Below are 12,500 nucleotides of genomic sequence, written 5' to 3' on the forward strand. Positions count from 1 at the left end.
CATCTGTCTCTCTCTCTTGTTCTTTTTCTTCTTCTTCTCTCTCCTCGGCGCTGCAGGACTGACAACAGTCTCCTCTGTTTTCATCACCTTTTTCCTTTTCTTAGGGCTGGTTGTCTGTCCATCCTGAGGAGGAGGAGGAGGAGGAGGAGGAGCGAGGCTGGCCTCCGCCTCCACTCTCCTCTTCTTCTTCTTCTCTTTTATCCTAGGCGTGTCTATGTCGACAGGAGCAGGGGGTTCTGGGAGTTGAGGAGGAAGACTCCCCACACTCCCCGACCTCCTCCTCTTCCTCTCCTTCCTGTGAGGGGAGGAGGAGTCTGCAGGAGCTGGAGGCTTCATGAGGGGGAGGAGCTTCAACCAGGAGGAGGAGGAGCTTCAACCAGGAAGAGGAGGAGCTTCAACCAGCAGCAGGAGGCGCAGCAGGAGGCGCAGCAGGAGGCGCAGCAGGAGGCGCTGTGGACTCGGCCGGATGCGCTGAACAGTTTATCAGAGCTGCAACAGAAGAGCCATTGATGTTTATTTCCAGATATCAGCTGATACAGTATTGATTGTACTGATCAATACAGTTGAGTATTGATCTGATCTGACTTCTGATCTGTCTTTTCCCCACAGAGATCAATTCAGTTTCATCTCATCTGTTAAACCTGGTTCAGGACTGAAGGGGTCAGACCTGCAGCAGTTCATCACATCATTATATTATATGACATCACATCACATGACATCATATGGCATCACATGACGTGAGAATAAACTATGAATATAAACCATGTGACCTCTATGAAATAAGTGATCAATAACCCAATATATTAAACAGAGTATTGGCAGCAGAAGTGTCTCCTCCATATAAACTTCATGTTCTTGTTCTATAATAAAATATAAACTGGATCTGAAGAGACTTGCAGTGTAACACAGTTAGCAGCGTGTGTGTGTGTGTGTGTGTTAGCCTGTTAGCATGTTAGCTCAGGTTTTAACCCGCTGCGGGAAAACAGCCAGAACCAGGAAGTAATAAAACTACAAGCTGCCGTTAATGTCCCGTTAATGTCTCGTGACTCTGCGGTTCTCCTGTTAATAAACAGAAAGTCAACAGAAAACGACAGAGCTACTCACACAGGCTGCAGCGGCACGTACACATGGGGACGGCATGCTTCCTGTTTATTTCCTATGTGCTAACTGCGCATGCGCCCACTACCGCAGAGAGCAGGGGGAAGTAGTGATGTCTCACTCTGCCTTGTTTCCCGAGTCCCGAGTCTGCTCTGCAAGCAGGTCTACAGCGACTCAGTCCGTCAGGATCTCCGCCATTTAGTGTGAAACTGAAAACTCTTCTTCTTCTTCTTCTTCTTCTTCTTCTTCTTCTTCTGGGAATTTAGGCGGTTTCGATGCTTCACAGCATATTACCGCCCTCCACCGGTCAGAGTCACAAAAGTGACCCTCTTAATCATATTCGCTGATATAAGCCAACCGCATGCAAGAAATGTAATATTTTCCTTTCAGTTAATTGATGGTTCTGCCTCGGCCAAACTAAGTTTTAGAAGAAAAAGAAGCAACTCAGATCTGACAAGTCTTTGAAAAGAGTCTCTCTCTCTTTATAAAATACCTTTTACAATGAAGCGTGACATGAACTGTTTCAGAGTTTCCACATTCACAGCCCGTCTGGATGTTGACCTGCAGACAGCTGTCCAACCCACCACGCCCTAACCTTGACCTTGACCTTGTCAATATGACAAAACTCTGAGGATCTGAGCGGCTCTCAGGAAAAAGAGCAAAACAAAGTGTTGAGCTGAACAGGATCAGCAGAGAAAGCGTTGAGCTGAACAGAACCAGCAGAGAAAGCGTTGAGCTGAACAGAACCAGCAGAGAAAGCGTTGAGCTGAACAGAACCAGCAGAGAAAGTGTTGAGCTGAACAGGATCAGCAGAGAAAGTGTTGAGCTGAACAGGATCAGCAGAGAAAGTGTTGAGCTGAACAGAACCAGCAGAGAAAGTGTTGAGCTGCAGAGTCTCAGCAGCTTCAGCTGTGTGACTCTGATGTTTCAGTTACTGATCAACTGGATTTGTCTAACAAATCATCATCAGGGGAAGAGGACTACAATAACAGTGATGCTTTGCTGCTGTTTCCTCTAAACTTGTTTTGACTTTTACATTTTACATGATACACCGAACGGTTCTTATCGTTGTTATCGATCATCTATATCGATCTGATCACAGACCGGCAGATGGCAGCTGACTCCATATGAACGGTCCTCTGAGCTGATGGTTTTATTTAATGGAACAAAACAGTTGAGCTGCTCAGCCTGTCAGACAGACTGGATCTGGATCTGGATCTGGATCTGGATCTGGACTTCCTGCCAAATCACATTCACATTTTCTGTTTTGGAAAACAAATCAAACGGCAGAATTGCAACTTTACAACATACAAAATTACATCAGAATTCGGCTCTCTATTGATGTTAAAAGCAAGTATATGAGATAAGAACATAATAATTATAACAATAATAATAATAATAATGTGAATAGCATTTTTAATACCAAGTGTTCGAGCAAAAAACATCAAACTCATAAAATAAATTAAAACAAGACAAAAAGAAAACAGCAGAAGAGTCGTGAAAAACCTTAATAATGTTTATCATGTTTATGTTTATAATGTTTAATAATGTTTATCATGTTTATAATGTTTAATAATGTTTATCATGTTTATAATGTTTAATAATGTTTATCATGTTTATGTTTATAATGTTTAATAATGTTTATCATGTTTATGTTTATAATGTTTAATAATGTTTATCATGTTTATCATGTTTATAATGTTTAATAATATTTAATAATGTTTATCATGTTTATCATGTTTAATAATGTTTAATAATGTTTATCATGTTTATCATGTTTAATAATGTTTAATAATGTTTATCATGTTTAATAATGTTTAATAATGTTTATCATGTTTAATAATGTTTATAATGTTTAATAATGTTTAATAATGTTTATCATGTTTAATAATGTTGATCATGTTTAATAATGTTTATAATGTTTATAATGTTTAATAATGTTTAATAATGTTTATAATGTTTAATAATGTTTATCATGTTTATAATGTTTAATAATGTTTAATAATGTTTATAATGTTTATAATGTTTAATAATGTTTAATAATGTTTAATAATGTTTATAATGTTTAATAATGTTTATAATGTTTAATAATGTTTATCATGTTTAATAATGTTTATCATGTTTAATAATGTTGATCATGTTTATAATGTTTATCATGTTTAATAATGTTTATCATGTTTAATAATGTTTATCATGTTTAATAATGTTTAATAATGTTTATAATGTTTAATAATGTTGATCATGTTTAATAATGTTTATAATGTTGATAATGTTTAATAATGTTTATAATGTTTATAATGTTTAATAATGTTTATCATGTTTATAATGTTTAATAATGTTTATCATGTTTATTTAACATCCAGAGATAAAACCGCCTGAAGAGCAGCAGATTGGTTGCTATGGTAACGTTGTTGGTTGTGTTTTTTACTGTGGAGTGATTCATTAAATTGATAAACAATCTTTGGCTCCTGCTGACGTTCCCAGCGTGTTTCCGCTGTTCGACGGCGGCAGTGCGCCTGCGCAGCGAGAAAGCGGGAAAGAGTCTGATCATGACCGTGAAGAACAGGCTGACCTGGAATCAGCTTCTGAAATGAATTTACATCTCAATATTTAACAAAACGACCAGGAAATATTATAATAAAACAAATGGTGATCTACAGCTTAGACCTAATCAATCAGTTTATTGCTGATCAGTTTATTAGAATCAGCTTTGTGGACAATACAGAAACGTTAGCAAACATAATGTTATTTACTATAAAATGTCTTCCCATCATGAAAAGGTTTGGCTGCACATCTGTTCATAAAACACCTTCTGCTCTGATGCTGCTCCATGAAGAACATAAAGCAGGTGGGTATTGTAGTAAATATATATGGAAAGACTGGAGTCTGCAGCAGTGAGAAAAAACAAATATATATTTAGTAAAATAAGACATTCACGCAAACTAAAATAAACTAAAATATAAATTAACAAACACTCTGGACTGAAAATGAAATGAAAACATGAATGAAAAGTAAATCAAAAGCATGAAACTATAATAACCAGGTTTTCACTAATTCAGACTAGTCAGACTAGTCAGACTAGTTAGACTAGTTAGTTAGACTAGTCAGTCTGTTGGACTTCCATGATGGAGAACTGCTGATCTGGTGTTTTTCCCATGATGCCCTGGGCTTCAGGAGGTCAACAGTCAGATCGTCTCCTGGATGTTTGTGTGAATCAGGAACAAGACGCTGCTCTTCTTCTCCTCTGTTCATCATATTGATCTCTGTCTCCTCAGGGTCAGGGTCTACAGCAGGAGGGTCAGGGTCGAGGGTCAGGGTCTACAGCAGGAGGGTCAGGGTCGAGGGTCAGGGTCTACAGCAGGAGGGTCAGGGTCTACAGCAGGAGGGTCAGGGTCTACAGCAGGAGGGTTAGGGTCTACAGCAGGAGGGTCAGGGTCTACAGCAGGAGGGTCAGGGTCTACAGCAGGAGGGTCAGGGTCGAGGGTCAGGGTCTACAGCAGGAGGGTTAGGGGCAGGGTCTACAGCAGGAGGGTCAGGGTCTACAGCAGGAGGGTCAGGGTCGAGGGTCAGGGTCAGGGTCTACAGCAGGAGGGTCAGGGTCAGGGTCTACAGCAGGAGGGTCAGGGTCGAGGGTCAGGGTCAGGGTCTACAGCAGGAGGGTCAGGGTCTACAGCAGGAGGGTTAGGGTCTACAGCAGGAGGGTTAGGGTCAGGGTCTACAGCAGGAGGGTCAGGGTCTACAGCAGGAGGGTCAGGGTCTACAGCAGGAGGGTCAGGGTCAGGGTCTACAGCAGGAGGGTCAGGGTCAGGGTCTACAGCAGGAGGGTCAGGGTCTACAGCAGGAGGGTCAGGGTCTACAGCAGGAGGGTCAGGGTCAGGGTCTACAGCAGGAGTTATTGTGGGTTAGACAGTTGGATTTCAACAGGTTTGATCTGTTTTGGTGTCTGAACAGAGGCTGAACAGCCAATCAGAGCATCAGAGGAGGAAACATACAGGAAGTGAGGAGAGAGGAAGCTTCCTCCTGCTGTTGGCTGCAGCCTCGCAGAACGCGCCTCCTGCCGGGCGGACGCCTCCGGCCGGGCGGACGCCTCCTGCCGGGCGGACGCCTCCTGCCGGGCGGACGCCTCCTGCCGGGCGGACGCCTCCGAGATTATGTTGAAATGTGCACAATTAACCGAGTCATACTCGTAAACATCACTATTCCCTGCTAGGTCAAATTTTCGTATGGAAACTCAAAATCACCATTACATTTTCTCAGTGTTTCCCCTTTTGAATTTCATAGCTCTATTTTCAATTTAGTTTGAAATCATACGTTCCCTGAATAATACATATTGAAATTCCTGTTGTCAAAACTGTAAATTACTGTGCTTTTATTTCGAAGGCGAGATTGTGCTGAAACGGAAGTTAGTTTGACGATAAAACAAGCATAAAAATGAACAACAAAACATCGAATGAAACCGCTTATGTAACAGCATTGTTTTAAAAAAATCGAGTGAAACTGTTGAAATTTGCATTGCCAAGTCTGTCAATTTCAGTGCTTTTATTTTGAAGGCGACATTGTTCTGAACCGGAAGTTAGTTTGACACTAAAACAAATATCGAGTGAAACTGCTTTTATAACAGCATTGTTTCAACAGCATGGAGTGAAACTACTCCATGTGTGAAAAAAAAAAAAAAGCACGGCCAGTTTAATTTCCACCCGTCCCGGGGCGCTCGCCCAGCCGGGGCGCTCGCCCAGCCGGGGCGCTCGCCCAGCCGGGGCGCTCGCAGTCCGGAGGCGCTCGCCCGTCCGGAGGCGCTCGCCCAGCCGGGGCGCTCGCCCAGCCGGGGCGCTCGCCCAGCCGGGGCGCTCGCCCGTCCAGAGGCGCGTTCTGCGAGGCTGCAGCTCGACTCGGTTCACAAAACAAATGAAAATGATCTGGCAGCTCCAGCTTCTTTAAAACTTTTTCTTTTGGCGGCGATGGAGAATGTATAAAAGTACATCTTCCTCTACAGCAGCCATTTAAACACTCTGCTCACATGTCAGAGCTCCAGATAATATAATATAATATAATATAATATAATATAATATAATATAATATAATGTAATATAATATAATATAATAATCATACTGTCCTGCTGCAGACTGGTGGATGAATGCAGCATCAGGTCCAGAACCTGCTGCCTGGTGTGGAGCAACGGGCCAAACACCTGAGACCAGACAACCAACCAAACCAAACCAGCAGAACCAGCAGAACCAGCAGAACCAGCAGAACCAGTAGTGAGTGTTAGAGTCGGGTTGGGCTGAACGTCTCTCAGAATATCTGTTTCTAAAACACTGCCAGTAATTCATCATGACATTATCTTGCTCAAGGGAACTCAGGGTGTTTCCCCAGCCAGCCTGGGGATTCAAACCTTCTGCTCCCGCGCCTCTTCTCTAACCTGGAGGCTCCCGCTCCTCTACAGGTCAGCTGGCACAGCATCAGCAGTTACCATGACAACGGCCACAGAGCAGGACTGGAGCCAACATGGCTGACAGTGGAAACTAGTGTTCTGCTCCAGACAGCTGGTCCTTTCCAACACGCTGCGGGTCAACATGGAACAAAACAACACAGCAAACCGCTCGGCACTTCATCGGTCAGATGAAGAATAAATGGAAACGTTGCTCCCAGCGGGATCAGGTCTGGAGCGGGATCAGGTCTGGAGCGGGATCAGGTCTGGAGCGGGATCAGGTCTGTGCTGTTTAACTGTTTTAACTGTTAACAGATTCTACAGTCAGGGGAACAGAGCAGAGAGATGCTGCAGTAACACAGCAGGCTGGTCCCAGGTCAGATCTCCAGCCGGTCTCTCAGTTTGCTGTTTGGAGATCAGCTGTAAGGAAGTCAACAACTCCTTAGTGCAATGATGTCCCCGCCTAGTCCTTTATGTGATGATGTCATAATGTGGTCCTTCTCTGATTGGTTCCAGGCAGGTCCCAGAGCCCCCCCCCCTTATATCAACATGGTGATATAAGATGCCAAAAATGCATTAACTAATTTATTTTTTCATATTATGGAGAATAAGAGTTGTGATCACAACATCTAGCAAAAATAATCTGCATTCTAACTTTATCCAGAATCCCTTCTCTCCAAGACCCATCTCATTAAGATGTACTAGTGCTCATTAAAAAATACTAGTACTCACTAAAACATACTAGTACTCAATAAAACATACTAGTACTCACTAAAACATACTAGTACTCTGTTCATGTGGGGCTCAAACAAACATTTCCGGCTCCATAACACATCAGTGGTGGGAGGAGGAGCGAGCACGGCTGGATGGACCGTTGGACGCCGAGTGTGTGTCGGTGTGTGTGTCGGTGTGTGTGTCGGTGTGTGTGTCGGTGTGTGTGAGCAGCAGTGAGGCTCTCTGCTCGTCCATCCTCCTGGACTGGACTCTCTGGATCAGACTGAAAAAATCCTCCTGACCGTCGGGGATCGAGCCGACGACATCGTCCAGGTCCGGCAGAGAACATCTCTGATCCTCCATCCTGTCAGACTGGAGACAGACAGACAGACAGAAGACAGACAGACAGACAGACAGACAGAAGACAGACAGACAGACAGACAGACAGACAGACAGACAGACAGAAGACAGACAGACAGACAGACAGACAGACAGACAGAAGACAGACAGACAGACAGACAGACAGACAGACAGACAGACAGACAAACAGACAAACAGACAGACAGACAGACAGACAGACAGACAGACAGACAGACAGACAGAAGACAAACAGACAGACAGACAGACAGACAGACAGACAGACAGACAGACAGAAGACAAACAGACAAACAGACAGACAGACAGACAGACAGACAGACAGACAGACAGACAGACAGAAGACAGACAGACAGACAGACAGACAGACAGACAGAAGACAGACAGGCAGTTAAAGATAATAAGCAGGGATCAGGATGCTATACAAAGCAAGTTTGTTGTACTTGTACAATGACAATAAAAGGAAATCTTGGATCTTGACTCTTGCTATAAGGCTGCGTTCCCCTCCATCATGTTCAGATCGGTTTATCTGAACTCTGCAGTGTTTTAGTTGGGTTGGTTTGTCCAGGTGAGAACAATCCCATCCGTCTCAGTCCTCTAACTACAGACCTGAGCTGCAGTTTGTTAGGAGTGAGAACGTAAACCAACCAACTAGAGGAAACCACCCCGAAACGCAAGGGATTATGGGTAGAAGTAGACGTGCTTGGAAAGCCTAGCAGAACAAAATGTTCATATTTAGCTATTTCTTCATGCATTCTTAAATGAGAATTTGCCCCTTAAAGCATGCCAAAAAGCACATTACAGCATTTCATCATAAAATAACTCTAGAATGCATTGAACATCACAGATTGATCAATACTTTCCAGGAGTTATGTTCTGATGAATATTGTAATTAACTTTTTTGGTGAACCCACAGTCCCTCAACCTGCCTCGTCTACTTCTGCTGCAGTTAGTAATTTCCTACGTTTCCCAGAACTTGTTGGATTCAGTATGCGGAGGTGGAGAGCGGTAGTGATAGCATAGTAAGAGCAAGAGAGCGAGAGCTCTTCCAGTCCAGAAACTGCTTACTCAAAACCCATCATGTCTTGTAGCTGCAGTGCATTCTGGTCTCTCTCCTGCTCCTGCAGTGCATTCTGGTCTCTCTCCTGCTCCTGTGGTGGAGAAACTGGTCTCTCTCCTCTTCTACGATGGATTTCTCCCTGTATGATTGTTGAACGTCTCTTGGTGCAAAATGGCGGCTCTGAAAGAAGCCCTCGCTCTTTGATTCTGAGGGACTGACACCAAAACCTGACGTTTACCGCTGATGTTTTACATCCTGAAACATTTTCTGAATGAGATTGTGGATAAAAGCAGACAAGTCCATCATGGCTAACGGTACAGGGACTGGAATCAGATTTGTTTGTACTCCACCCCCGCACTAAAATCTCTAGCCTGGTCGGATGACAGGTTACCAATAAACGAGCTACTAATATGTCCATGTGACTTTTATTTACAAACCCTGGTTTGCTTGTAACCATGTAAACCTTAACAAACCAAACACAAAAATGCAACAATGCCGATATGCCATCCATTCATTTTTTTTCTAGCTGCTTTATCCAGGTCAGGAGCTCGGTGGCTGCAGGAGGGCAGAGCAGACGACTTCTTCCAGTTCCTCCTGGGGATCCCCGGGCCTTCCCAGGCATACTGGGAGATGTAGTCTCTCCTGCATTACCTGGGTCTACAGCGGGGGTCTGTGTCCAGTCTGTTGTGCCCGGTACACCTCCACAGCGAGGCGGCCGGGGGGGGGGGGCATCCTTACCAGGAGCCCCAACCTCCTCAACTGGCTCTTCTCAATGTGGAGGAGCAGCAGCTCAACTCCGAGGTCCTCCTGGATCACCGAGCTCCTGACCTGTCACCCTGAAGAGAAACCTCACGTCACCCTGAGGAGAAACCTCATGTCACGCTGAGGAGAAACCTCACGTCACCCTGAGGAGAAACCTCACATCACCCTGAGGAGAAACCTCACATCACCCTGAGGAGAAACCTCACGTCACCCTGAGGAGAAACCTCACATCACCCTGAGGAGAAACCTCACGTCACCCTGAGGAGAAACCTCACATCACCCTGAGGAGAAACCTCACGTCATTCTGATCCTTCTTCCCCTCACTGGAGAATCAGACCTGAGATACCTGAACTCCTCCACAGCAGCTGCTCCCCCTCACCTGGATGAGACAGGAAATTCTTCTCCAGAGCAGAACCATGGCCTCAGATCTGGAGGTGCTGATCCTCATCATTCAGCTGCAAACTCTTTCAGTTCCCATCAGAGATCACGGTCCGATGAAGCCAGAAGGACGACATCATCCACAAACAGCAGAGATCCTCCCTAATGTCACCGTGTTCAGAATGGAATACTACCACATTAAACATGCTACATATGCCACAGAGTAACATGTTGCATGTAGTGTGTATAGTGTGAGTAGTTTCCCATTCTGAGCACGGCCAGTCTCAGCTCCAGACTTCAGCTGATACCTGACAGGATACCTCAGGCAACACAGTCATAAGCCTCTTCCATCTCCTCTCCAAACTCCTCCACAGCAGGACTTTCTCTTCTGTAGCTCCAGCAGCTGCTGGTTCCTCTCTGCTGAGTCAGCAGTCCTCCATACCAACCAGGTCCAGAAGGGCTCCTTCTTCAGCTGGACAGCCTCCCTCACCCTTGGTGTCCACCGGCAGGTTCTGACAGACTCCGCCCACCTTCTGGCCACAGCTCCAGACTCCGCCCACCTTCCGGCCACAGCTCCAAGCAGCTGCTTCCATAACAGAGGTTTTGAACAGAGTCCATTCTGACTCCATGTTCCAACCTCCTGTGATACAGGAGAAGCTCCTTCAGAGCTGAGAGCTGAAATCATTCAGACAGCATCTGATCCGGCTCACCACCAGATGATGATAGTATCTAGACCATATGATGTCAGAGCTGACGAAACAACAACAAAGCTGATCATTGACCTTTGGCCCAAAAGTGCTCTGGTACCATGTTCATTTATGAACCTCCTTGTGTTGGAACATGCTGTTTGTTTTGGATGATCCATGGCTAGCTCACAAGTCCAGTATCAGAAGTCCTCTTCCCTTGACAACTCCTGAGGAAGAGAGACCAGCCCCGATTGAAGAGTTTGGTTCTAGAGCTGACACTGTGGTTGGTCGTGAGTCCAACTATTTGTTGTTGGTTCCTCTCAGCCACCAGGCGCTTGCTGTAAGCACCACTCACTGATTCCAGGAGTTTCCCTGTTCCAGGTGAGATTCTCTCTGATCTTCTTGAGTCATTTATAGGGGTCTTCTTGAATTGCTTCTGGACTCACCTGAGACCAGTTTGCCTCAGTTTTCCACTATGGAAAACAAACTGTTGGTGTGATTGCATCCTAACAGAATACCTAATCAAAACCAGACAGCACAACAGCAGAGCAGAGCAAACTAGGTCAGAATAGAATAGAGCTTAGTAGCAGATGAGAGTACCTGGTAGTGTATTAGCATGTAGTAGAAGTCCAGGCTGGGTAGAGGGGGATGGTCCTGGCTGCAGGCCCCACACAGAGCAGCTGGTCCTGGGTCAGGCAGCAAACTGAGACTAGCTCTCTGGTCCTCCAGTCTCTGGCTCTGAGACTCCAAGATCAGATCCAACAACTCCTCTGTCTCCTCCTGCTGGCTGCTCCTACACTACAACAACAAAGAGGAGTCAGACTGATAGGAGCAGAACAACAAGGAGGAGTCAGACTGATTTGACTGGGTCAAATAGCATCATAACAGTGGATGTTTTTAAATGTAAACAAGTTAAGTGCAAAGCACTGAACGTGTGGCAGTTACCTTGTTCCGGGAAGCCGTGGTTCTGGTTCTGGGTTTTGGATTGGAGCCTAGACTCTTCCCCCTGGGCCTGGTGGAGCTGGACCCAGTCCGAGGACTTGAACCAACAACCACAGTCTGAGGCACCTGGGGAACCCTGGCACTGGAACCAGAACTGGGACGAGGACTGGGGCTAGCACCCTGGAGACCAGGGCTAGCACTCTTGGAATTAGGGCTAATTCCCATGGGACTAGAGTTAGCACCCCTGAGACAAGGACTAGAACCCTTGGGACTACGGCTTCCTACCCCCGCCTGCAGACTGCCGTTATGGTGGGGGGGCGGAGGGCTTTTTGGAGTTGCCCTGCCGATCCTCCCATTCTGATGGGAGGGGGAGGTGATGGGTGGAGAGGAGAGGGAGGGAGGGGGTAAAGCTGAGCGTTTCTTGTCAGCCATGACAGCACTGTGGAACTCTGGGGGGTCAAAGGTTGCTGTTGTTGTCAGGGGGCGGGACTAAGCCTGGACAGGAAGAGAGCAGAACAAGAAGTGATTAAAACAGGTCCGGAGAGGAGTTACAGGCCACGCCCACTTCCTTTAAATCCTCAACTCATCAGTTCACAACCAATCGAACACCAATGTCCCCGGTCCTCAGTTCTGATTGGTTGAGTCACATTTGAAGTTGTTGTAAAACATCCAGTAAAGGCAAACCTGTGACTGCATAACACTTAATTTAAATACAAAGTAAAGTACAACACAGTCTTCTGTTGGTTTCTACTGGGAGCTGACTGGTACAACACAGTCTTCTGTTGGTTTCTACTGGGAGCTGACTGGTACAACACAGTCTTCTGTTGGTTTCTACTGGGAGCTGACTGGTACAACACAGTCTTCTGTTGGTTTCTACTGGGAGCTGACCTTGGTCCATCTCAGACTTCTTCTCTAGCGGTTGAGGTGAATGGATTCTGGTTGGTTGGAGTTCTAAAATTTCACACTCACTCTTTCTAAAAGAAGGAACTGTCATTCGGTCTTTTGGACTCACAGTGCAGCCGCTCAGCTACAAAACACTTTATCATGCTGGATGGG

The 12,500-nt window shown here is 45.5% G+C and overlaps 1 protein-coding gene across 1 annotated transcript in view; it reads right to left on the reverse strand.

The window, feature by feature from the left end:
* LOC139922380 (transcription termination factor 1-like) overlaps positions 1-1,149 on the reverse strand; it is a 13,988-nt gene extending 12,839 nt beyond the window's left edge. The window contains exons 1-2 of the mRNA XM_078284997.1: positions 1,105-1,149; positions 1-489 (exon numbers count right to left, since the gene is read on the reverse strand). The exon at positions 1-489 is cut by the window's left edge and continues 449 nt beyond it. Coding sequence (XP_078141123.1) covers positions 1-336 — 336 coding nt within the window. The 5' untranslated portion in view covers positions 337-489; positions 1,105-1,149. The remainder of the gene's footprint in view (positions 490-1,104) is intronic.
* Positions 1,150-12,500: the final 11,351 nt, after the last annotated feature.

This window comes from Centroberyx gerrardi, chromosome 8 (assembly GCF_048128805.1).
Source record: "Centroberyx gerrardi isolate f3 chromosome 8, fCenGer3.hap1.cur.20231027, whole genome shotgun sequence".
NCBI lineage: Eukaryota > Metazoa > Chordata > Actinopteri > Beryciformes > Berycidae > Centroberyx > Centroberyx gerrardi.